Here is a 27,229-nt window from a genome sequence, read left to right on the forward strand (position 1 = left end):
GCTACACTGGCCTCTATTGTTACACTGACGTAAGATGACTCTTTGTAATTCTTTGATCAAATTTGGCCAAATCTGATCCACGATCTAAGAAGAACATAAATATACATGTCTTTTTCTTCTTGTAGAGACTCACTCTTTTTCCTTGTGAATGAAACATGAACGACCTGTTGGTACTGTTAGGTTTGCCTACTTCGTGACTTGCTTGCTGTGTAATTATATTGTCCTCAACGTTCCAGCGAATAGGTTCAAGCTACAAACCTATCAGGTACCAGTTAGCACAAAGCAAATCTAGAGAAAAATCAGTCAGAAGGTATAAGGAGAGAGCAATGATCTGTGGCCAAATCCATTTTCTTTAAGGGAGTTATCTCGCTGTTACTTCTGCAGTGCACTTGTTTTCACCTTCATTCCAACCAAGGGAGGTGAAATGGACTCATGATGGTTTATAACTGATATTCCTGAACTTTAACTCACTTGGATCATCCAGTGTTCCTTTAATTTACTTGAACAGTGTAACTGTATCCATTACGGTGGCCCTGAGAGGTCAAATGCAACTTAAAATGCAAGCAGGTAAAAAAAAATGCTGCAAAAGCACAGAGCACACATGGGAAGCTGAATAAGTAGTAGCAGAAGTTTAACAGCTGCAGAGTCAGTGGTAATTTTCAACTCTTGATTCTGTTCCATTATCCTTGTTATGCTAATATATATGTCTGAGTGCGCTCTCACCTGAACCCTGCCCTTTGATGCAGCGTTACTACTTCAGGCTAACATGTTTTTATCAGGTTAATCACTTTATCAGTTAATTTTCATCAAGTTTATCAGCTATATATTATCTTGTGGGCACAATGTGGATTTGATACCTTGTCTAAATAGTGTCTATAATTCCTCTTCCACATCAGTTACGCAGAAAATGTTTGGCCTTCGTTAAGTGATGTTCTTTGTCTTCTACTTGTGCAACGTTTTTGTAACTATAAAAGGTATTTTTGCTGCAGTCTCACATCCTTGATCCTCGACCCTTGTGTCGTGTTTGTGTGGCACTCACAGGCATTGTAGGCTTTCTTATGAGACAGAATCTCCACCACGTCTTTCTTTTTTAAGTTCTCTGGCTGGAAGGCTGGCTCTGGAGGAGAGACTGATAATTTTAACAAACAGTGTAAGGATGCGTTCTCCTGGCACCAGGGGTCAATACGCAAACTAAGTCTAAGAGGCTGAACGTGGCGGGTTGGTGGGTTAATAACACACTCTGCCATTAGAGGCCAATAAAATGATTTTTAATCGGTAACAGCAAGTTGTGTGGTTTGTTTTTTACATAGGCAGATCTGTGTTATTACTGATAATCATGACAGAAAACAAGAGGGGGATATGGTGCCGTATGGAGAATGGATTTGAGGTGCAGGTGAATGAAGCAGCTCCAATGGAGAACATAACTGTGAAGGTACAAACACAACAGGCGACGTCAATAAAGACACACATATATTCAGATGCAATGCAAATGTATCGTTTTAGACACAAAGAGGTTAAGATGACTTGATGTGTATGAATTGATGAAGACGTGACAAAGTTACAAAATCACTCACTGGATCTGCGTTGAGTCCCAAAGTGCAGGTCCAGGTCTAAGTGCTTCACCATGTCGGTGAGCTTGTCATACTCTGAATCCTCCCCGAGCTAAACACAGACAAGGACACACTGTACTCTCCGAAGGCACAGTCAAACTCAGCTTTTTTAACTTATTTCTTTTATGTTTGGTGTTCAGATTTTATTCATGTCTGATAGGAATATATGCTGGGATCAAAAAGGCTCAACGTTTTAACATCTAAAAGCAGATCAAGTCTGGCACAGCCTCTGTTTACAAAAACAACATTGTTGCCTTGATGACTCATCGGAGACACATAAGGAGGTTTTTCCAAATATGGATGGAGATATGTAGGAGTAGTGAGAAAACTCACAGTCCGAGTGGGTAGATTCACATGTTGTTTTCTTTTTTTACCGACAGAGCCATACATATACGTATCCGTACAGCCTCTAACCACAGGGTAATGCAAGATAACTGGAGATCACCACTCACCTGACCCCATATTGTTCCCTCAGAGTTCTCCACCTGCTCCCAGCGGAGCCTCTTTACACTCATGTGGTTAACGTCTGAGGCTTGCTGGCCCGGCTTGGGCAGCGGAGGTGGGTCACAAGGAGGAGGTAATGGTGGAGGAGGTGGTGGTGGAGCCTTGAAGATGGAAAAACAGTTACTTAACACTTAAGCCATAGTGTTCTAGTTCAGCACAAAGACAGCAGTTCTCACTACTGAATCATATTCCCACTGTGCGCATGGACCTCACAAGTTTCTTGTATACTCTTTAGCAGTTGTAGACAAAGAAATTATTACTGCTATTATTAGTTATTTAGGGTATGGGTCTGTCGTGGAAAGCAACAGCAAAACCGGGGACAGAGCACGAGGTTAAGCTAGAAAGAGCATGGCAGGAAGTACTGGGGTTGAGATGGGTTGCAAAGTGGCTTACAGCACACTGTGGACAGGATAAAGAAGATTAAAACAAAATAAATAGATTTCCCACTCAGGTCTATAGGAGAATATCAGCTGAACTGTGTTGCAATGAGATCATGTGACCTATCGGGATGAAGTTGATGGTCTGCCTGAATGCTGTTCTCGAGTAATGAAGTCCAATTAAAATCTGGAATCATGTTAAATTCACGAACAGTGTTGGGGGAATTTGGGGTTTTGGTGGAAGAATACAGTCTCAGACTGGTCATGTAGTCCTTTTATTTCTCCTTATCCTCTGACGTCCCACAGGTCAAACCACACAGAGTCAAGGTTGGGCTACACTTAACATACTGAAGGCGTTAACTTTCAAATCAAGCCTCTTAAGTGGTTTTTGGCCTAATAGATCTTCTGTCATAAAAGGCACATTTGGGGATGAAATAGATTTTAAAAAGTTGATTATAGATCAGACGGTACATCAAATCCGAAACTGGCTGCTGGCAAACATGAGCGATGTTAAAAGGTTAAAATGGGGCAAATGATGCAGAATCTTGATTAGCACCAGAGTGTTTAAGTGCTAGTTTGCACCTCTGTTGCTAAGCGCTCTTGGTTGCAGCACTGATGGAGTGAACCTCTTTGTGTTTTCATTTTCTATTTCTGTGTGCTGATGTCTTATTTGTACTTCAAGTAACAAGACAAAAAACAAACAAACCACAAAGTGCAGATGTTACCTGTTTGGAGGTGTGGTGTTCCTGCCTTGTGGTTTCCAAGGTCTTCATGTGACTGGGGAGGGTGGAGTGAGAGGTTGGAGGCTGCGAGAGCAGCGAGGAGCCCGCGTGGCCCTGGCTTTGACATTGGGATGGGCTGTGCTCCTGGAGGGACGGCGGCAGTGGGCCCTGGTAGCTGTGTTGGTGGTGGAGCTGGTGGTGCCTCTGCAGGACGAGCTGGCTCGGCCTCAGCAGCTGCGGGGAGGGCTGCGGGGAGGGCTGGCGGATAGGCTGAGGCTGGCTGAACTGTCGTGGGAGGTAGGTGGGGCGGGAGCGCAAGGTTTTGGTGGAGGTCAGGGTTGTGTGGCCGAGGCGGGTGGTGGGTTGGAAGCGCTGGAGAGTCTTCTCATTTTCGTCTCTGCTCGGGTGCTTTTTGTGTAGGGGAGAGCGGCTGGACAGGATGGTCCTCGGAGGGGGTGGAGGAGGAGGGATGATGGGGTGGTGCGGTTGGAAGGGCATCCGGCTGCGGGGCACGTGCTCGGGTGAGAAGCGCACTGGTGGGAGAGGGTCGGTAAACGGAATGGGAGGGGGTATGAGAGCCTGCAAGGGCGGAGGAGGCGGGGGGCTTTGGGTGGGAGGTGGTGGGATCGGTTCGGATCCAGAGGAGTAGCAGGGAGAGGAGGCCTCGTCGCTGCTGCTGTGATCCTCACTGCCGCTGCTGAGCTGCCGGGGCATGAAGCCGATTTCCTGGTCCTCCTGGAAGCTCATCTGGAGGGAGGAGGAGTGCACCATCAGCCCCGAGAACCACCTTCACCTCCACATAGTCTAGTAAACGGCTAATAAACAGCTTCTACGTTTTAAAATCCAGTCTATTCAAGCTGATTAGGTTATTATTAGGTTCATTACGGCTTTGACGTTTGCTTGAAATGTTGTACTGAAACTTACTCCACTGCCTGTTTATATTTGAACAGAAAAAGCGACACGGGGTGCGATCAGAATGTTTTGGAACTCTGACAATTTATTTTAAAGAAAGGTTTTGTCTTTGTGCACCTCTGGACTACTTCTAATAGTGCTGCTTTTTACGTCCCATTCATCTGTGATTTCTATCTAGACCACAAACGTTGGCTAAAAGCCGACATCTGTGTCAGACTGACCCAGCTTTAATGTCCTGAACCATCTGTGCTGGTGAGAGGTGGGTGTCCGGCTACCACCAGCGAACCAAAAAGCAGTTTTCAGTACATAAAGTCCAAGCTTGCTCAGGAAGGTCAGACTGTTCACACAAACTTCTACTTCAGCTCCATGCAGATCTGGCTCCCTACAACTCTATCTTTTCCCCAGAAATAAAGTTAAAGTTAACTAGTTCACTAAAATCAATGGAGAGGTGCACGAAGATGCAATCTTGAAGGGGTGACTAGCCAAATTCAAGTTTGCTTGTTTAAAAAGGAGATTTTAATTTACAGGTGTAATCCCAAAATATATTTATCACACTTCATAGCAAGTTCAGAAATTCTGCTTTTTTTTTTCTCTCTTTTTGACTTTTAGAATAGAAAATATCTACAAAATAACATCAAATCAAAGTGCTGATCTACAGAATTTAAAACCCATGCACTTAAATATCTCCAAACCTCTATATAAAAACTATGAAAATAACAATACAATATATTATAATATAACATAATGTGAATGGAAAAGAACCGTGACAATGCTATAAAAAGCCCAGTACTTATTCTAAATACAGATTACTAAACAGAAACATGTAGATAAAACTATGATATAACTGAGTATCGTTTTACTTACAGGCACAACTCTTCTTCTGAAACCATGACAACCACCTTGATATATCTGTTCGTGTGACACAAGTGTTCATTGTAGCGTACATTAGAGGTGCTCTAATGTAAACATGCAACACTACAACGTTAATACTTCTCTAAATGTTCAACTTGCTTACTGTTTATTAAGGAGCAAATGCACAAACAACAGATTTTCTCCTTATCATGCTAAATATATAAATCGAGATCACGGTGGTCTAACAGCGTCCACGCCGCAGCGGCGCACATTCTGTGCAACTGAGTCAGACAGGATGACATTTTCCCGTCTGGCCCAATCAATATTGTGGCAGTGAAAGTGAAAGTATGACCAGCATTAGCTTTTATTACAGCATTACTCGCACTCTGCATTGAAATTTAAACTCACTTGTAATTTAAAAGTAATGAATGTAGCAGCTTTAAATGTGAAATATAGACAATAATAATAATCCTGTGATGCATGACGCACGTTAATTGCAGGCACGGCTTCCAGTTATTCCTCTCACTGAACCAGCACCTACAAGAGTCTGAAGGTTTAATCAATGGAGATTTTATACTTGTAGAATGTAAACATTACAGAAGCTAGCTCCTTCTGCATAGGCTGCTGTAGGCTGAATAGTAAGTCACTCACTCTTAAGGTTAGGTCCATAAAGTGTTAGACAAGTCTGGTTTAAAATCCACTGTGGGCTAGGGGTCAGGGCTCAACAATGAGAGCGTTCCACTTTTTCTGCTCCTGCTCCAAATAAAGGTAAAACACTTGTAGCATAGTTCTGCCTCTCACAGCTGGCAGCTCAGCGGTGGAATAACTGAAAATCACGTCTTAAGAAACAATAACGCCTGTTTTTCTTCCTCACCTCCTCGTAGTCGTTCTCCCCGGGCACGAAGTCATCCACCAGAGTGACCCGGTGGCCCAGCTGCTCGCTCAGGGAGTCCAGGAACTTGTCTGTGTCTCGGCTGCGTGGCGGCCGGGAGAAGGTGAACAGTTTTTTGCGGTGGGTCAGCACGTTGTGGCCGCTGTCTGAGTGATGAGGGGAGGCCGGGGGGCTCTCCAGACTGACATAAGGGTTGGAGTCTATGCTGCTTTGATGGTGGATTTCATACACGGGAGTGGGAAGAGGCTCCTTCCAAGACAGGGACAGGCCAGATTTACGATTACCTGTAGAGACGCACATTAAAAACGATGGCCTCGATTTATATTTAGGCCACCTTGACGTGAGGATCTTTCCTCTTAGTAAATATCTGACATTCTAGACCATGTAGTCACCAGGAGGATTATTTCTTCTGAGAGGTAACCATTGCAAAATAAATAAAAAAATAAACTGAAAGCTTGTGTGTTTGAGTGGTTGCCATGCCATGTTCACATCAGACTGGCAAAAAAATAGCATCACTTAGCAGCAATTCTGCTTGTTTGCCACCTATAAGGACACATCGTCCACCACAACCCCCCAAATCTCATCATGATGTAAACATGGCATCAGTCACGTGCCACCAAGGCCCAAAACTGATCGGCTTCTATCACTTTGCATGTCATTTTATCTGTTCATTATGCAAATATGGGACCCTGGTGGCTTAAAACAGCAAGATGAAAGCATGTATCTGAAAGCGTGTGGATGCGGTGAGTTTTTAGGAACCCAGAATACCTGTGAGGGTGGGGAGTGTGAGGGGAGAGAGAGGGCTCTCGGGCTCTGGTGAGGAGCCGCACTGCAGTGGAGGCACACTCTTTCCTGCGTACACGTTCTCCAGCTCCGTATACACACCTGTCATCTACAGATGAAGGCATGATCATCTCATTAGCACATTATTGCTGGGCACATTTTCTTTGAAGGTCTGCTGCTTATTAGTGTTTTAATTTTTTTTTTTTTTCGGTTAAGCTGCAGACTCACATCTGACCAATTATCAAAGTAATAGTAATGATCAGCAAACCTTCAAATCAAGTGAGACCAGAGAGCACAGAGATCATAGCTAGCGTTCCGTAAATGCCAGTCGCTGAGGAGCTAGGCGCGGGAAAGCTGCGGGTATACCTACATGATTGAGGTCAGGGGACTCGGGGAAGGAGGTTCCATCTCCTGACTGCCTCTCCTCCGGGCTCCCGGATTCATCGATATGAATTCCTAAAGCACAATAAAGCATGAACAGTGACACGTGTTCATCCACCATCCACCTCCAGCCTGGGAGGAGAGCGGATGAAGCAGAGCAGAACAGCGCAGAAGGAGCAAAAAAAGCTCAGGTCCCGCAACGGGGGTTAGCAATGGTAATGGAAAACTGGGGAAAAGTAAAGTACCTGAAGCCTGAAACAGCCAGGAAATAAACACTGTTTCAAACTGAGAGGTTGGGGAAGTTTTTAAAAGCAAACGGATGCTGAGAAATGGATGTAATGTATGACCTGGTGATGACTTTTGTTAGTAGCAGTCCTATGTGAGCTCAAACACTTACACACATTCCCACCTGGGACTTGGCCACTGCAAATAAAGCCTCATTACTTATCTCTGATAAGACCTGGATCAATGGGAATTTAGGTAGTGGCGGGTGAATAGTACAGTAACTTCATCAGGAATCCCCATTTACTGTCTCATCGTCGATTTCTCTTGTATGAGTTGTGTTATAACGATGGGAACACAGATTTAAATAAGCACACAGCTTATTAGCAATAACAACCCCATTTAAATCCCTCTTGCTTTACAGATTTCATTAAAGCGGCATTAACATTCTGTGTTGGTCACCTGGGGCAAACAACCTTGTTACGACACCATTTCAGTTCATCCAGCAGTGACGAAGCAACGTTCCCACTCAAGTCTCTCTTTTTTTGCCTCCCGAGGGAAAAAAATCTTCATCTTCATCAGCTAAATGTTCACCGGCTCTACCTTTAATTGCTAACTTTGTCTTCCAGCTGTCTTTGCGCTGTAGCCTACAGTGGCTTATTAAAGCTTTTACATCAAAGAAAGGTTGCCCGACGACAAGATAAATTGCTTAAAGTGGTTATATTGTAGCAGATGTGTTGCAGGAAGGAGCTCGAAGGCTTTTTAAAACCTTTGTATCAAACCCAGCTGAACAATTTCTGGAATTATAATGATTTTGTGCTAAAGGACAACAGGCTCTCATTGAACATGTTTATCCCGCTGGGACGTTGCCGTGCATAAGCGTACCCATTCCTAGGTGAGTCCCGATGATGCAGTCATCGGAGCTCCTCTCTCGGGCGTTGTTGCGGTACGACGACCCCGTCACCCGCATGGAGCTGCTGCGCCGGTGGTGCTCTGGACCGTTGTCAGGCTCTAATAATGCTGCAAAACACACACACACACACACACACACACACACACACACACACACACACACACACACACACACACACACACACACACACACACACACAGGGTCAGATTGGCTCTACTTTGCTATTTATATAAAAAGCACGATAAACATCGATAGTGCATCATGATAAAAATCCAATTCAACTTCTCATTCGTTTCATGCCTCACCGTTGCTCTTGTAGCCAAGGAAACGAGACAGCTTGCCCTGGCAGCGCTCCTGTTCATCGTAGGTCAGCAGCTGGTAGATGAACTTCCAGATCAGCTGCTTGGCTGGAGTGTCCAACACTGGAAACACGTCCACGATCAGGGTGTCCACGTTCCTGCAAACACACGTGCTCCATATCCACTCACTGTCTTCTTTATATAATTCCTGCTCATGGCTGACTATCATTCAGTGCAAGGGTTTATTTTATATTCTTTGTACCATGTAAAGCTGAAAAAGAGACGCTGGGAGAGAGCAATGAAAAGGGTGGGAGGATAACAAAGATGTCACTTATGGTATGATTTATGTTGTTGGGTGTACGCTGTATGCATATAGAGTTGAATAACAGTGGTATTTTAATCCTGCTGCCTCACATGTTTGCATCATGTGCTGAGCTAATTCATCATCCCGTATCAGAACCTAACTTAAGCTGTAACTTCCTGCTTCCGCTGCTAACCCTTCATTTGCTCAATAATCCATGTCTTCTTTTGCTAACAGATTCCTCTGTAACCCTGTAACCCTCTGCTCCCTGTCCCTTCGCTCACTGACCTGTGCTGGAAGAATGTCTCTAAAGCTTTGCAGACACTGTATCTCTCCTGGATGGTCAGCAGGTGCTCCAGCTGCTGGCTGAAAGTCCGCCCGTGGACTTTGATGCTCGGTGGAAGAATCTCTGCAACCCACTGCAGAGAACTGAGACCAGGAGACCTGGACAGCATGTATGGAGGAAACCAAACATTAATTTTTCCATTCCTACTTACTGAACTAATCCTTCTCCTTCATTCAAAACTAATACACTGCTACAGGCTAGGTCTAGTGTCAGATTTTTGGTGTGCTAACCTAGAGCGTGGCAATGTGGTGGGGGCCAGACTAGAGGATTCATCTGCATCTGTTTGGTCTGAAGAAAAGTCAGATGGACCCTCCTCCACCACGAGAGTGGGCACTGCCCCGCTGCCCTGCAGCATAGACACCACCTTCTCATGGGAGCAGTTCCTAAAGCAAGGGGAACAAAAAGGAGAGACGATGGCTGTTAGCTGTATAATAGAAGGACTGAAGCAATGTGCACAAACCAGCAGAATCACTGTGTTATTATGTAATACTAAGATAAGTATTGAAATTGAAAAATTATGTAAGCAGACATACATAAAAACTACATTTAACAGGATTATATAATAAAAAATATTTTGTTTCAGTCTGCCCAGAAACACTGCTGCTGCTCTAAGACACCTTGCAAGCCACGAGAAGCTTCCCACACTTACTTCTATATTTTGGTACAATATGTGAGAGCATCTTGTTCTTTATGTGATGTACACAGACACTATGAATCCAAATATAAGCCCTGGTAATCACGTACTGCAAAGTTTTAACAAATACACGTTGTTGTTTTTTTACCTTAAAGGTATGAGGACTGCAAAAATAATTGTTTCCATCATTATAACAAATATATCATTTTCCACATTGTTGCAGACGCTTTGTAAACACTAGACTGTAACGTCCAAATCTCTTGTACTTTCTTTTCCTCCTTCTTGCTGGCGAGCACCTCCCACTGTTTTCCTGATCACCTCCTACGGCTGCAGCAGCATGTTATCAGGGAGAGCAGCGAAATTATACATTGCCAATCAAATGAGTACATCAAGCAGCCTGGGAGATGCGCTGTGACTCTTCTTTCACATGGTTATCAGGGTGACAGGATAAGTAGTGCTGTTTCCTCACATGGAAATACTGTCTGATGTATTGCTTGGTATAGTGTATTTGCTGAGCTCGCACATGTACAGTTCAAATTCAGATTTCTTATGTGCACTCCCACACTCACTCACGAGAAGGAGAAGGTCAAGAAGTTGTCAAGTCTACAGAAGAACTACAGTGACTCCCACGAGGAAAGTTCAGTTTACATAAAGGCTGTGATCACGTTCATCAGCCCATGCGCGCATAGGGCACCTGCACACGTGTCAAGGTATGTGAAGGAGCGCTTCATTCACATACCCCTCAGGATGGGCTGTAAGAACCCATTTTTCCTGGAGATGTAATTACTTGAAAATGTGGAGATCTGATTGTCAAATATCCAATAAAAAAGAGCTGAGTACTGTGCAAAAGTCTTGAACCACCAGTCATATTATCATATTTTGCTTAGAAAATGCGAATAGGTACATCATTTTGTTTGCACAGTTTTAATTAGCTTTAAAGTCAATATTTGGTATAACCACGTTTTTAATAAAATCCGACTTTACTTTTCGGTGCTCATTATTAGATCCCCTACTGCAGCTGTAAACATGACAGTCTCCACTGTGTTTTACAGATGGCTACAGACATTCACTCCAGCATCTTGCTTCTGACGTTCTCTACATACTGGCCAAAATCTGATCCAGACCTGTCAAATTTCATCACTCAGACCTGTTACCACTGCTTTTCAGACCAGTTCTTGTCTAATTTGGTATACTTCTGCATTTTCTCCCTGTTTCCCTTCCTTGAGAATGGCTTCTTGACAGCCACCTTTCTTATTATCTTATCTTATCTTATCTTTCCACTGAGAACCCTTCTGATTGGACATTATGTGTTTTTGTAACAGGCTGCTAGTAACAAAATATCTAAAGATACAATTTAAAATGGATTCTTTGCTTAGTGTAGACACAACACTGATTCATCCCTTCAGTTAGATGTTTTTTTTTAATGCTTGAATGACTCATAGGTCCGTGTTAAGTGGTTCAACATGAAAAAAGTCCCCAAGACCACAAAGAAAGTCTGGCTCATTGGCAGCAAAATATAAAGAATGAGGACTGACTCAAGGCTTTTGCTGAGGGCTGATAAAACGTGCTGGTGTAAAAAAAATGCTATCTTTGTGGGTTTTTCAAAACACTAAAAATTCTGCTCATATATAAAGATAACAGGCGATAGATAGTAACAGATATAGTTATGGTACACATCCCTGAACTAAATAATGACTCTAACGAAAACACTGCTGTACGTCCTGACATTGAACTTAATGCCAGAATTTAGCCTGAAAACGGTCACTGTGTAACAAATTTAACAGTAACACCATCATTCGTGCTGTGAGTTGTAGAAATGAAAGATTTCCTGTAAGGTCTTGACTCGTCTTATCTTGTGTTGACTGATCAATAAAGTTAGTGCTGCTGTGCAATATGTAAAAATGCAGGCAACTCCCTCAGAGTGGGGATACTCATATGGATCCTGCTGCTTTAGATCGTTTTATGAAACTCCAGGTAAATCAGAGGAAGAAATCCTGTAAACAGCTGAAAGCAATAAACACTGTTCTCTTACAGACAGCACTCAAGCATGTCTAGGGCTTTCTGTGTTTTCTTTGATATACATATGTTGATTTGCATCAAAGTAAAGAGTCTGATAACTAGACTTTAAATTGTGTGCCAAAAAAACTGTCTATTTAATGTGAGATTTGTTTGGGTAGTGATGAACAGTTACTAAAACCTATGGTCTTGCAGTGCACAGCTGAAGACACAGTCCACAAACTGTTTCTATGATGAAAATCTCATAAAATTCAGCACAGAAACTATGAGCGTCATGTGCTTGTGAAAATATCGAGGAGAATCTACGTCAGAAAAAAATCAGAAGGGTTATGTGTTTGTGATGGATTATCTGGCTCAGTGAGAGCTGTTTTTCAAACTGAGGCAGAATAAATGGCAGCAGATGGCTTCTGCTGGAGAAAGACAAGTGCTGATGTCTAAATATACTGTGTAAGGTCAAGAACTCGGGCAGCAGGGAAAGGCAAAATACTACAAACTACTACTGCTGCTAACAATAATTTCCATTAAAGACAAACCTCATGTCCAGTCCGTTGAGAAAGAGGATACGGTCGCCTGTTTTCAGTCCACATTCCTCGGCAGGACTATCTGAGAGGTCGACAAAGATGGCAGAAAATCAAACATCAATCAGAGACTGAAAAAACCCCCTGAAACCAATCCTTCCAGCTAACGAGGTGCACAGAACAGACGGGCACAACGGGGGGAGAGATGGTGACTAATGTGATGCTGTCAATCTGTGTATGAGAGCCAACAAAGCCCATCAACAAACAAGATGAGCTCCATGCTAAATCTTATTACGTAAGGAAACAGTGCTGTCAAAACAATCCCTGGCAGAATAAGTTCTGACTGCACTGTACCCATCGCCTCCTCATCTGTCAGCACACTGTGGATGAGGAGCTGTCATGTCATTTGTTTTTTTTTCTTGTTCTTTTGGATGCAGTAAAGTCTTAATGGGGAAACGGGGTTGTGGCTTCCAGGCTATCGGCAAAGAATCTGTGGTCAGATCACGATGAGAACTATGCCACCCACCTCCACAAGGGCCCACTGAGTCAGTCCGCTCTGGCTGTTTCAGCACATGTTGGTGGGGGATGATGGTGGGCGGGAGCAGTGCCGTCATCGTCAAACACACACACAACGCACACGCACACCGCCTTCCTCACCAAGGAACCTGGCAAATTCCCTCAGCAGTAGCTTCACAGCCTCCTTGTCTGCTAGTTTTGCTTCAAAAAGCAATAACTGTGAATTAAATAACCTTTTACTGCGGGAAACTTAAGAAAGTAATTATGAATATTTCACATAAGCTCTAAGTGGAAATTAGATTTAAAAGCTAGCTTTAATAAAACAAGCAAAAACCACCTGTGAGAGTCGTTCAGCCTTATAGTCACCCTATATGTTGATGCAAGTCTATAAAGGAAAAACATATTAAACCACGGCTGCTTGTAGAAATAGTCGACAATAAGAAAAAGAACAAATGGGAAATCAGCCTAATTGCATGTTTGGCCAGAGTTAGACAAGGAGATCAACAGCTAGGCTGGCTAGATTGCTATCAGGCATTTAACTGCCCACAAAACCCCAAGCTGACAGCTCTAAGATGACGTTTTCTGCATGGCTTAAATATTAACGATGAAACCTGTTGGTAAGTAAGCTCTAGAAGAGATGATTACCACAGCAAGCTGTTTTGTCTTGTCCTCAGTCCCAGAAGCATTTGAGTGCCCTTCATTGTAAGTATATGACACTAATATATTTGCAGTATGACTTGATGTACAAAGGATTTACTCCTCCACCCTATGACCAGTTAAACTGCACAGGAAGAGCAATAAACAGAATATAAAGTACATCTGTGCGGCACTGACTGACCACAGGTGTACCTGCTGCCGCACAGCACAGCCTGTTAGCATTTCACTAGTGAGTCAGATAAGTCCACTTCCGACAACACTCACAGTCTCTCACACACACACAAACGCCTCCTGATCACCTTCGGCCCCGAGCGGCTGGCACCACAACAGCCTCACCCGCGTAAAATACATCTGCCCCCCTCACCGCCCACAACGCAGAACGGCGCACGAGTGAAAAGCCGCCACACAAAGAGAGGAGGCGTCAGTCAGGACTGCACTGTACTTGGTTTCATTATAGAAGCAGTACCTGGGATGACGGAGTCGATGCAGACGGGAGCGTGACCCCGCAGCGTGAAGCCAAAGTTCTTCTTCCCCCTGTAGACACGGACGATCCTGAGGAAGGGATGCAGGCAGGAAGTGAGATGAGCAGTTCATTCATTCGGATTTAGAGCTCTCTGAAAAACCTTCGTGACTAAATGTTTCTAACAACGAAAAGCTTTGTGCCTGTCTACTGGCCTTCAACTTTCAAAGAGGGTGACACAAACTCTACATGAAGCAGAGCGCATTCATGGCATTTATGTCCAAAGCATTTTTCCTTTGTTCTGAACACTTTCAGCCGACGCTCTCTGCTGAATCACATTTTCGAATTTCTTGTGTTTGCGTGAATCCATCCTCCAAAAGCAGCACCTTTAACCGACTTAAAAACTTTCAATTTGAGCAGTAACCAAAACCTGTAATTTATTTTTTGGGCTTTTTTGATTCCCTCATCACCCATTTAGCCAAAATCTGAACAGTCTAAAACGCAAACAAAGGAAGAAAAAGCTGGAAGTGGAAAATGTGTGGAATTTGTAAAAGTGATCAGTCAAACAAAATCGGACGAGCGAGTTCTCAGTGTTGCTCGTGACGTCATTTAACAGCATTGATGGCTGTGAATGAATGAATGGGAAGCCCAGCTGTCCCTGGAGTGAGCACTCACTCGCTGTTGTTTACAATCCTGCCTGCGCTTCGTTTTTGCTTTTGTCACTTCCTGTAAGTGGGAGTCTGAACAAGCACAGACGTGACCCTCTGTTTGCCTCGATCCAAGCTGACATTTTTCTAACGTAACCCAAATCAGTCCTGCTTGAATGCCAGACATTGTTTTTTGTTTCCGGCTTTAATAAAAAAAATTTGGGACATGTTCAGAATAGCTTTGACATTTTGCTGAATGCGGGGCTCCTCTCTCTCATTCACCCCAGTCGGAAGAATATGCGTCGGAAAACCTCCCGGTGTATCAAAGATGAGGCTCGTTCAGTCTATCCGTGGAGCGTTGCCATGGAGATAACTAAAGGCAACGCTGCTTTGGTATATAAACAGGAGGAAGGCAAAAAAGACAACAAGAGAAAAGAGACAAACCTATTCTTTGATAGCCGTGGTTATACGCTCTTATGTAAGCCAAGCTAAATGCAGAAAGGCACACTGGGTGCTGAATGTGGATTTGTGTGTGTGTTTGAGGGCTGAATAGAAAAAAAGAAGCATCAGCTCTGAGCACACTTGACAAACTAAGTGTCTGTGACTATCAGGCTGCTTGAGGCCTCTCCTCATTCCCTCCGGGCTACACCAGCAGAGCTTCATACACTTATGTATAATTTCACATGACCTCAGCTGAATGCACTCTGAAAAGGTATCAGTCAGTCTGCTGGTACATCAACAACCGTCACATTGTACACACACTATGCAGACAGCTACCACACTATAGTGCTTGATTTTGTGTATCAATAGTCAGTAGAACATTTTGTACAACAATACATCTGGGGGTGGATTTACCCGAAATGTTATGTCGACATCTCTCTCCACCTGTATCCCACTGGTCTATCGATCCCTTTCTCCATCTCCCTACCGAAATGTCACCATGTTTCTCGGTCTATTTCTATCTCCCTGCCTTCAGCCATCTGTCTGTCACTGTTTCTTCACCTCTGCCAATCAGCTTTTGTGGTCGGTTTGTTTGTCTGGCAGGATTACTAATGAAGTTATGGACAGTTTGGCGCAACTTAGAAGCAACTAACTTTCACAGTCTATCTAGATCCACATCCAAAATCTAGTGTTTTTGAAGGGGTTTTTTTGACAACTCCTTAGTATTGCCAGATAACTGGAAATGGGGAAAACTGGGGGACATTGTCCTGATGATGTCAGGAAACCTAAATAATCTCTTGGATTCAGAGGCTCACTTTAATTTATGCAGATTTTCAGTTTTCAGTTATGCAGTCTCTTGAATTCTCTCGTTCCTATATGTTTTATCTATATTTATTTCCTTCTGTCTATATTATTTCGTCTAGATATAGATATATAGACTGCATCTATATCATCACCTCATATCACTCTTTATCACTCCGTTTACCTGTATTCCCCATCTCTCTATTCTCATTGCCATCGATCTCCATCTCTACATCTGTTTACTCCTTACTTCTGTTCGTCTCTTTTTCTGTTGATATCTATATCTATCTCTCTGTTCCCACCTCTAGCTCTGTCTCTCGCTCTCTCTCACTGCTCTATGCATATTTCCAGTTACTGTGGAGACACAACAGTGTTACACAACAGTCTTTTGGGTTTATTCAGTGCATGGAAGGCACCAGCAATGCAGCGCGACTTCTTACTGACACATGATGCCCCTTTAACACAATCAGCTCACTTCCTGCTGCATTGTGCCCGGCCTGTATGATCACATTTGTCATAAAGGGCCACATGTTTTTTAAGACCTCCTGTTGCTGAATACTCAAAGACCCCAGGATTTTATTAGTTAGCTCGCTACAGAGATTTACTGCCACAGTCCTGTGCTGCACCATGTCCACTGTGGTGTTATTAACTGGACAGTCGTGTAATCAAGTGTGTTAGTGGGTGGAGGAAAAGTGTCAAATGGTTAGGGGGGGGGTCTACCCCATGTAGGATGGTTGCCAAGAAACAACCAAGAAGATGGTAGAAGATGGTTACAATGTGATGTTTTGTTAAATGAAACAAATACGCAGCTGTGTGTGAACATCTTCGTGCATGCACAGACTTGCTCTAAGTGCAGCTTTATAAAACTCTGAGGAAGAGGAGTTTTAGCACACGTTAACAGATAAAGCAGTCCCTGGATTCTGCTATAATTTTTAAAAGGGACTTCTCGGCTCTTGAATTATGAATTAACAGTTAACAACACTTAAAACAGAGCGAAAGGACTCGTGAAACCTGCTGTGTTTGATATGTGTGCTTACCTCTGATTGGGTCCAATGGGGGGATGCACGGGTATCCCTGAGACGGACTTCCTTAAGCCCCTGTCTCTCTCTGCTTCTCCCCTCCCTCCGGGTTCTCCTCCATCCCTTGGCACTGAGCTGGCCCGTTTGGACCCGCGGTGGCGGTCGGAGTGATCCTCGCTCCGACTGCGACGGATTCTGCCATGCGGCTCGCTGATGCTCTTGCTGCGGCAGAGTCGGTTGATCACGTTCTGGGAGACGGTGTCGTCGAAGCGCTGCCGGTGCTTCTTGGGAATGAAGATTCTGGCCAACATGGCAGCATATGAGGAAAACAAATTGGTTGGTGTTAACTGTTTTTCCATAAGAGTTCCTCTACGAAAAGCAAAGAGATGGGTAGAGGATGGATCTACATCACAGATCCACCTCGATCCATTTTAAAGACACAAATTCCACAATCACAACTCTGAGAGCGATGACAGCCAGTGTTGGAAGAGATTAAAAGTTATGATATACTTCAAACTCTACTGAGAAAATGTTCACAGTCCTAGTCGGCACAGATTCGGCTCAACAGGCTTCCATCTTCATGTCTCAGATCTGAAGAAAAGATGAAAAGGTTTTGACTGAATGGAGAGTCTTTCCCCTGACTGAAAAAGAAAAGAAGTTGAATTTGATGCAATCTTTCTCTGAGGAAATAGACGGTGAAGAAATCGTGGCGTCACTCACTGCTTGCTGGAGTCTTACTGCTGCAGCAGGGGTACCAGAGCCAGAATACAGCATGAGAAAAAGGTGTGGGAGTGAGTGAGCAAGGGATTTCTCCTCTCTCTCTCTCTCTCTCCATACAGCAACTGATTCTCGGTCTTTCCTACACTTCCGTCTACACATCACCTACAACTGAGGCAGGAAGCTGTCATTTCATCCACCTAGGCCCTGACAAGGAAACGCAAAGTGTAACGCACTGGGATAAAATAGGAGCAGGGGCATCAATTACAGTGAAATACTGAGTTAAACTGTATGAAATCACAATGTTTTTTTATTTTGTAATCCAATGTGATTTCCTACTAAACACCTACTGTTTTCATTTAAATATCAATATACAGCTATGACATCGATAAAAGTTATTTTCCTGAAGTCTTACTTTGAGAAAAGTCAAACACTTGAAATGTTATGCTTGTAATATAACATTTTAAACATAAGCAGTCACAGTGACTGATATGTTATAGCAGCTGAACATTGGTAGGGTTAGTCGTCATCACTCATGAGTGATGAGTAACTATCCCCTGTGGAGCCTACAGTTGGTTGCTGGGGTGCTGAAGGGTTTCAAACAGTAGCCGTGCTGGCTTGTCAGATGGAGGGGTGGGACATGCAGCTGGCATCGAGAGTGGGAGCATTTATCTGGTTTATGCTGTAAAAACAATAAGACACATTGCAACAATCCAGAGGGGATGAATTCATTATTTTAACCGCTTACAAACGATGTATCTAACAATGGAATGTTTTTTACATAACCCTAGCCCTAATCCTAGCCAATCAGAATTGAGATTTAATGGTATTATTCTCCCAGAACAAAGAAAATAATCTAATAATCTAAAACTATACATCTGTTTTTCTCCCCCCAAAGAGTTAGGTTTTGCCTTTCTCTAGGGTTATGATCTATGACGACCGATATCGAAAGCTACGTTATCCACACACAATAATAGAAATAAACATTGTGTAACACTTATGAATTAATGTGCATTTAATGAGGTATAAGTATTTGATCACATTTGTTACTTGGTGGAGTAACCATCCTTAGCAAGCACAGCTTTTAGATATTTCTTATAGCTATTGCTAGGTTTGAGCTAAGTTTTCAGATCTCCTCTTTCCTGATCTTCTCCAAATTCTTAATGCTACTTCACCTCGAGACTATGATGTGCTTCTTCTTCTCGAGGGACTCCTTTGTTGTCTTGGCATATGCTTTGGATCAGTGTCCTACTGGACCTGCCCATGATGCGTTTGTCGGGCCCCGGCTGAGTGAAGGAGATTCTTGTCCAAGATTTGTCCATCTTTCCAATTGAGCGATACAGTCATCGTGTAGCTTTGGCAGAAAAACATCCTCAGAGCACAAAGCTTCCACCACCATGACAGTAGGGATGCTGTTCTTTGGGTCACATTCACCCTTCTCTTCACTCCAAACACAATGAGTGGATTGATACAAACCAAGTCAATTTTGTTCTCATGTAACCACATCACATTCTCAGAAGTCTCACCTGAATCATTCAGGTGTTTCTTTGGGGGTTTGTGTTCTTTTTTTTCTTTTTTCTTTTTACAAGTTTGTAAGAATTTGACAATTTTTGCTACGTAGCGTTACAGATACTTTTCGCTGGTACCGAAAACATGTAGAGGTTCTCTTGCTCGTCTTTCTGAGCAGACTGGGAACAAACTAAATATCAAAGAGGGGGATAAGAGTGAACTGTACATGCTGTTTCTTATGGAGTGCTGCAAACAATAGCAGTGACTAAGAGACAAAACAAAACAAGTCCCCACTCACCAGCAAACACACACACACACACACACACACACACACACACACACACACACACACACACACACACACACACACACACACACACACCAGAAAACAACTATTCATTCAAAAGATTAGAACTGCTGCCAGGAGACAAGACAGCCACACACACACACATACATGCACACACACTTTCTGGAACTATATTTCTTAAATGTAGATGATCTAACATTAAATGACTGATCATCAGGTTTTATGATATGCATAGCTCCAAAATAAAAAACAGTTGGAAAAGTCAATTATCCTAATATTAGGTATACAAAGTAAACAAAGTATCCAAGAAAACTGGAGTAACAGGAACCCCCCTCCCATGTTTATGTGGTTATTCCGATCATTTCTACCTTATAATAGCAGTTGAGCTTAGATTACATACTGAACACAGTGGGAGAAACAGCTCGCATAGCACCGTCCACTCGTTTAAAGTGGATTTTCTATTCATTTCCTTATTTTTTTTTTCATTAATAGATAATTACATGCTCATACATTTAGGGCGAGAGGTGGGGTACACCCTGGGCAGATCGCCAGTCTGTCACAGGGCTAACGCAGAGACACACAATCATTCACACCTATGTCAGTTAGATTGGATATTCTTAATATGGTGGTCATCACAGATACATACGTTTGTAGCTGTGAGCACAAAAGTTCCTTCAGCTTTTTCTTTACGAGGGGCAGAAAACTGAAATGTAGGGAGTGGGGTAGCTTTTTTTAGTAGATGAATTTAGGGATCCCTCAAAGTCCTTGTATAGAGTCTGACTGTTTGTCTATATAGATAGTTATTTATCCCCACATGAATTCGAGGAGATCTAATTCTATAAGTATGCTAAGGCTACTTTCAGGTTGTCACAGCAGATAGGCTCTGCCTTTTTGATTTGGCAGATTGTTTTAAGCTGATGCCCTTCCTTATGCAACTCCCAGGGGACTTTTGTCTCCCACCACTGGCAGGAATCTATCATTTGTTAGGTGAGTGTGTAAACCACTACACTGTGGAGCTACTCCTTTCAGTACACCAAACCAGCTCATGAGCGGTGAGAACTGGAAAAAACCCCAAAAGAAATCACGCCACCTCTGAGAATTTATTAGCACAAGCACATACTGCCACAAGAAGGCAGCAGCCTACACATCCTGAAAACAATGCATGCTGTATAAAGTCTATTAACACTACGCTTTTTCTTTACTTCTCAAGGACAACATGTGAAGGACATGTAGAAAATTCAAAGAGCACCAAAAACATTTGAAGTTAACATTTGATGATTGTTGGATCAGTGAGCTGAGGCCGGACACATATTTGCACAAACAACCATTTTGATTCCCACCTACACCAGCCTGTTGTGCTCTGACTGTCTGCTGCCGCTTATCTGCTGATCAGATGAATCAGTCATTAGCAGACAGGGCGCAGGGTCGGTGAAAAACAGCACCAGTCAAGCAATTAACCACGAACGCGCAAACAGAAAGGAGGGAGGAACAACAGCTACCACTGTTCATGTCCACGCGGAGCTAATTAAGCTGCAGCAACAATTCTGACAGCTAAATAAAGCAATTAGGACACTCGTTGGACAGAGAGAGAAGCAACTTCACAGCAGATGTGACTTTTCGCCAGCGTGCATTTAATTATCCATGGCTGCTGAAGTGCTTTATTAGGAGGTATTCAGGAAAATATGCAGCACCTTCAGCCCTGTTCTGTACTTGTAAGTGAGGCAAATAATGAAGACTCACTCACATCCAGAACCTACCGGTCACAGCTGCTGTTAACAACTTGTCAACTAATGAAGAGCTTGTTTTTGAAAAACCTGCCCAAAACATTTTCACTCTTTATAAGCTGTAGAAACAGGCCTGTAGAGATAACAATGATGTCATTAGAGCCTGAACCATTGTCCTTCTGGCCAGTGGTGGTATTTGACACTGTAATAACTACAAAACAGCAGCTGATGTTGACAACCAGTATAAACCCATCAGGCACATTTCAGCGGCAGTCTTTAATGACAGCAGCCGCCTCCAGCAGGAGACGCCACAATCTTCCAAGGTCACAAATAACAACACCAAAAGCATCTACTACCAACGTCCCACTGCAGCTATAGGTGTGGTGTTTGTGCCCCAACCTGCCACAGCTGTTTTGCCAGCATGCACAGGGAGTACACAATCTTATACTAAAGGTAAAATAACTATTTAAGTAGTCTTCAGGAGTAATTTTCCAGGCCTCTTGAAGGACTTTTTGGATGTTTGCTGCTTTCTGATCTCTTCTCTATGTCAAGATGATCCCACACTGCTTCATTAATGCTCAGGTACAGGCTCTGAGGAGGTCAATCCATGACTGATACTCTTCCGCTGCGTGTTTTTCTATCCAGGTACGGTTTTACTGCATTGGTAGTGTTTTCTGGGAGCACTGTCATTGTCAAAGATGGTGCTGGGAAGGGCACGCTCTACTCCATCCGCCAACCAACATCTCTAGGCAGGCTCTCAGGTGGAACCCTCAAGGCGAAAGAGAGGCTGCCCAAGAAACACCTGGAGATGAGACCTCGAGGCAGAAGTAAAAAAGATGGAGCCAACTAGAAAGAATGGCTCAGGACAGAAATCTCTGGAGATCTATCTTTGGCTGCCCTTACCCTGGCAGGGGTGATAGACAGTAGTCGTAGTAGTCATGCTGAAAAATGAAGCTGTTTCCAGACACCTTTCAGATTGCATTGCATGATCTGAAGGCATTTTTTTGCATTCATAATTCCATCAATTTTAACATGAGCTCCAACAATACTGGCTGAAATGCAGCCCCAAACCATGACACAGCCTCCACCATGTTTTACAGATGGGTGTACCCAGGGGTAGGCAACTCCAGGCCTCAAATGCCGGTGTCCTGCAGGTTTTAGGTGTGTGCTTGAACCAACACAGCAGGTTCAAATTGTTAAATTACCTCCTCAACATCTCTTGAAGTTCCCCAGAGGCCTGATAATGAACTAATCATTTGATTCAGGTGTGTTGACCCAGAGTGAGATCTAAAACCTGCAGGACACTGGCACTCGAGGCCTGGAGTTGCCTACCCTTGGTATAGACATTCAGCGTTCCTCTCTCCGTACATCCAGTATTAATGATCTGAAGGAATTTGTCAAGATTTTTGCACAAAAATACACACCAAGATACAACTGTTTTAAACTAAGTGGGCAGGCCATGTGGGGCCTTGGTAATTCAAACAATTAGCATCTTTTTTCTAGACGCTTCTGTACAAATGCATAAAGAATTCAGACATTTCCAACTTGGTCCAGTGGTTACCTTGCAAAATTTCCCGGGAAAATCGAACCACAACTCCCATTTAAACTGGAGGTTTCTTCCTGTAAGAAGGGACTTTTTACTTCCCACTGTCACCAAGTGCTTGCTCACAGTCTGACTGTTGGAGTTTTTGTGCAGTCTTTACCTCACAATATTAAGCACCTTGAAGCGACTGTTGTTGTCATTTAGCACCACATAAAAAAAACTGAATTGAATTGGAAAAAATTATTTTTTTTCCCGATTTCAAGGGTGTCACAGAACACATAAGAATAGAGTGATCAGATGAAATCAGCAAAACAAATATTGTACTTCTGACAGCGACATATGTGAAATTTTAAGTGTCAGCTCCTTCCTATAAGCTCTTTGGTCTTTGGTCAGCTGATAGCTGATGCTGTGGAGAAAATGACACTGACTGTGTCATGGCGATGATATCATGTTGTCACTGTGCCTGTGTGGATGCATGTTAACAAGCTAACTGGGAGTTTTAAATTGACTATAGGTGTGACTGCGAGTGTGAATGACTGATTCGTCTCTTTGTTACCCCTCTTTGTAACGGACTGCCCTGAATCTCGCCCAATGACAGCTGACACAAGCTCCAGTCTAGGTTAAAAAAAGTGGATGGATGGATACTAATTCGCTAAATCGTTAAAACGCTAACAAGCTGCATTATGGGAAATGTGAAATACAAGGTTTAGAGTATGTGAACCATAAAATTCAGGATTACCTAAGCTCTACTGTATAAGCTTTGAGGTTTTTCCAACATTGCTAAACAACATAGTTTACAGGTGTAATTTTGCACCCATCTGAAACCACACCCAAAAGTGATGTCAAAGTCCACAGGCATGCCTGAGAGTACACTCCCCCATCATCACAGCAAAGTGGGAAATTAAACAGCTGCAGATGCGCAAGATTAATGTTTTCTGGGTGTTTTGAGGTACAGGGCAAAATATTCACAGAAATAGTCTCACCAAAGAAGTTTAAATAAATATGACTTTTCAGAAATATTACTTTTCCCCCTCTAATATAACCTGCCATTTGCAGAAAACTGCACAATCGTGCTTCCAAAAATGTCTTAATCATCAGCCAGGCTCCAGGTTTAGCAACATTATTTTTAAAGGCTTAAAAATCCACATGCTGCAACTTTAAGCGACCTGCCATCCTACACCATTTGTTAAATCTTCTTTGAGGTTTTTTCCTATCTCTTGTTTTAGAGAAGCTTTTAAGCGCTGGTGTGTACCGTCTCTTTGAAACAAATCTGCTCAGTTAAAGATATAGGACACATATTCTTAGCCCGCTGTCACTGTCTCTGCAGACTTTGATCAGGCTGAGGTGTGGATGTATCTGCAGCCTGAGACAGTGTTGCCTGAGCACAGACTACTGGCTACAATAAGCAGACTCCCTAGATATAAATAAATGTTCTCTTAGTGCCGTAGGTGTTGCAGCCCACACAGCCCTTCTCTGCTCTCTGTGCCCGCCTGCTATTTGCCATTTATTCACATCACAGCACTATTATGCCCTCCCATCTCTCACACAGAGATGTGGTACCTGTCTACGCAAGGCTAATCTCTGTTGGTGTGTAGCTGTGGCTATTAGCATCTTTTTATATATATGCAGCTGTTTACCCACCATATAAACACAGCTATCTGTTGCAAACAACAACAACATAATCAAAAGAAGTTTTCCGCGTCAACTCTTGGAAACTAAATGAGCGCTCTGATTTGACCTCATTTATAAAGAACGGAGATCTATAATTATCTGAAGGAGGGTTGTGGAGGAGGAAGCAAGCTGGGAGGAAGGGACAGATTTCTCAGAAGGGAGGAATGACAAGCAGAAAACTACAAAGACCTCATTTCATTTTGAGTGTCCAGATGTGACTCTGATGCAGAGAAGGAAGTTTGGTGCAAAGCCTAAATACATATAGGTTGGATAAGTAAGATGGGCAGATGATGTGATCTGTTAAAGTTAGCAGAGCATCTGCCCTTCTGACCTTTTGAGGGCAGATCATTAAAAACACTGCAGTTTAAAATTAAAGTGTTGCAATCAAACTATGACCACAGTGATGAAAGAAATAGCAATTCCAGATAATTAATATAACATAAATTATTTACAAGGGATATACACTCACCAGCCACTTTATTAGGTATGCCTGTTTAGCTGCTTATAAATAAATACCCAATCAGCCAATCACATGGTAGGAACTCATTACATTTAGGAATGTAGAAATATATTGAATAAGGAACAAATTAGGACATTAGGAAGTAAACTTAGTCTTTGTCATCTTATAAAAGCAAAGAGTCTATCTTGGACAATCACTCTAGCACCTCTGCGAGGCTGTTCCTGAGCAGAAATCACGCTTTAATATCCTCTCACGCTCGAGGTGACGGCGCTAACGCACTAATTCAGCAGGTTCGTGGTAGCATATGTCCGCTATCCAGATAGTGTGTTTGCCATCAAACTGACTGGATAGTCTGAACATAAAAAAGTGAGTGATGATTCAGAGCACAGAAAATAAATGTTGTAAAAGGATCAGAAACTTAATTTAACTTATAATTTCCACGAGGCAAAAAAAAAAACACACAAAAAGGCTGCTAGAAAAAAGGCCATATTTAAAAATACTGCAGAATCCCCCAGAGCCTGCAAGCTGTGCATAAAGGACAAGGCTCAGAAATGCATGAAGACTAATACTCACTGTTCTAGTCGCACAGAAATGCTATCGTGATACACAACGTGGTTCAGAAAAATGCGTGACACTTGTTCATTGATGATCTGGGTTTGCCGTGATTAACAAGGCTGGCCCTGTCAGGGGCCTCGGGGGTCTTATAAAGGCCATCTGCAATGTATGCAGTTCTTAACTGATTATTTCTTTCATGCAAAGAAAACTCTTTCTTTGGTGCCTTTCAGAGGACTTCCTGCATGATACTGAACCATCGCCCTGCTACAGAAGACCACAGAGACACCAAAGACTCGGGTACTATGTTAAAGAGACTTGAAAGACCACCATCATTCCTTTTTAACCTGTGGAGAATCTGTGAAGCAATCACACTCGGAAAATCTAAAGGTCAGACAGTATACCCTGAGGCAGCTGCTTGCTTGGAAGGCAACTGTCATCCTCAGCTGGATGGTGGTTGAAGTGATATCAAAGAAGTTCATTTAGCGAGAAAAGCTTTCTCTAAACTGAAGAACATTCTGTCATAAAAAAATATAACAGACATCTGTTCATTACGATCACCTGGATCTCTCCAAATAATCAAATGCCATCTGCATTTTGTTTTGTCCCGCAGCTATTTTCATACTATAACATATTTATTGAGTATCGATCTTCTCCGGCAGACTGTTCTGGAGGAACAAACACATTCTGCAAGTGCTTAATCATTTGGAACAAGGTTTACACTAATAGAAGGAGGCAACTTGTTCCACTCTTGACTGTACCCACTTTGTACTTTGTGTTCACTTCATTGAAGACGCTGTACAAGGCTCCTGTGAGGAGCTTTTTTTTTTTTTTTTTCATGTACAGAGTACAGTGCAGCAGTAGCTCGGGAATCGTTAGAAACAAGCTCCAGCCTCTGATTCCTGCAGTCAGAACTAAACACCATCATTATCAGCACCACTAACAAAGCAAGATTTGTGCTCAGTGTGCAGCATGATGAGGCAGACTACTGCCTGCGACCACATCTGGATAATTGTTTTTAATGTCTGAATGGCAACAAATGAGAGATTTTTTGACTGATTTATACATTTAGCCGTTAAAAAAATAATAAACAACATAATAAATATTTTCAACTGATTATTTACATAATCTCAGAGTCAAAACGATGGTCCAATTCTAGCACACAGACATTAACTGAACCACACCCTCTGCTCATACATGTGAAAAGAGAGTACACCTTAAAAGCAGAGACTTAGTGATCCTAAGAACACCCAGTCACTTCATACACAGACACGAAAGCGTTGCATTGTTAACTGTGTTGTTAACAACAAACAGTTTTTATCAACCCAAGTGAGACTGCATTACATCAAACTATATGAATAAACTGCCAATGGTCCAAATGAGCTTTGTTATCCCCGAAATCAGGGGGATAATGAATTTAAAATCTATCAAACATCAGCAGCAGCTGCAGCAGCAGCCTGTCCTATACTTTAAGGACTGCATTAAACATCCACTCAAGCTCTCACATTATTACACCTGCACAGCCACCAGCAGATGGGAGGTGATAAAAATTCACAACGTCTGCAAAAACACACAAAGAAGCCACATTTCACACAACACTGGAGAATATCAGCAATGAGAGGAGGATATACTCACCCCAGGCAGTTCATTGCTTTAGCTGTCAGCCATAGCTCAATAATCAGCTAAACGTCTGCACAAGTCTAAAAGCAGCAGTGAGCAGAATACTGGGCTCGTGCACTGCTCCTGAGCTGCTCCTCTGTGGGGGATAAAAGGTCTTCTGGGACCTCGGTGCGGCCAGGAGGCCGTCTTCACCAAGTGTCAAGAAAAAAATGGTCACCGCACAGAGAAAGCAGGGAAACAGTCTGAGCGGTATAATGAGAGGACAATCTATCAGTGCTAAACACAAACACCCCTTAAGAGAGA

General features: G+C 42.9%; 1 protein-coding gene across 1 annotated transcript in view; it reads right to left on the reverse strand.

Moving 5' to 3' along the window:
- grid2ipb (glutamate receptor, ionotropic, delta 2 (Grid2) interacting protein, b) overlaps positions 1–27,229 on the reverse strand; it is a 36,509-nt gene that overhangs the window by 4,553 nt on the left and 4,727 nt on the right. The window contains exons 4-18 of the mRNA XM_085415913.1: positions 16,842–17,123; positions 13,922–14,007; positions 12,298–12,367; positions 9,345–9,497; positions 9,057–9,212; positions 8,474–8,625; positions 8,141–8,275; positions 7,023–7,108; positions 6,638–6,761; positions 5,852–6,153; positions 4,990–5,034; positions 3,217–3,960; positions 2,063–2,215; positions 1,575–1,662; positions 1,040–1,117 (exon numbers count right to left, since the gene is read on the reverse strand). Coding sequence (XP_085272039.1) covers positions 1,040–1,117; positions 1,575–1,662; positions 2,063–2,215; positions 3,217–3,960; positions 4,990–5,034; positions 5,852–6,153; positions 6,638–6,761; positions 7,023–7,108; positions 8,141–8,275; positions 8,474–8,625; positions 9,057–9,212; positions 9,345–9,497; positions 12,298–12,367; positions 13,922–14,007; positions 16,842–17,123 — 2,654 coding nt within the window. The remainder of the gene's footprint in view (positions 1–1,039; positions 1,118–1,574; positions 1,663–2,062; positions 2,216–3,216; positions 3,961–4,989; positions 5,035–5,851; positions 6,154–6,637; positions 6,762–7,022; positions 7,109–8,140; positions 8,276–8,473; positions 8,626–9,056; positions 9,213–9,344; positions 9,498–12,297; positions 12,368–13,921; positions 14,008–16,841; positions 17,124–27,229) is intronic.

Source organism: Rhamphochromis longiceps, linkage group LG8, assembly GCF_057381845.1.
Source record: "Rhamphochromis longiceps isolate RC_006_pf linkage group LG8, R_longiceps_female_GT1.1, whole genome shotgun sequence".
Classification (NCBI taxonomy): Eukaryota; Metazoa; Chordata; class Actinopteri; order Cichliformes; family Cichlidae; genus Rhamphochromis; species Rhamphochromis longiceps.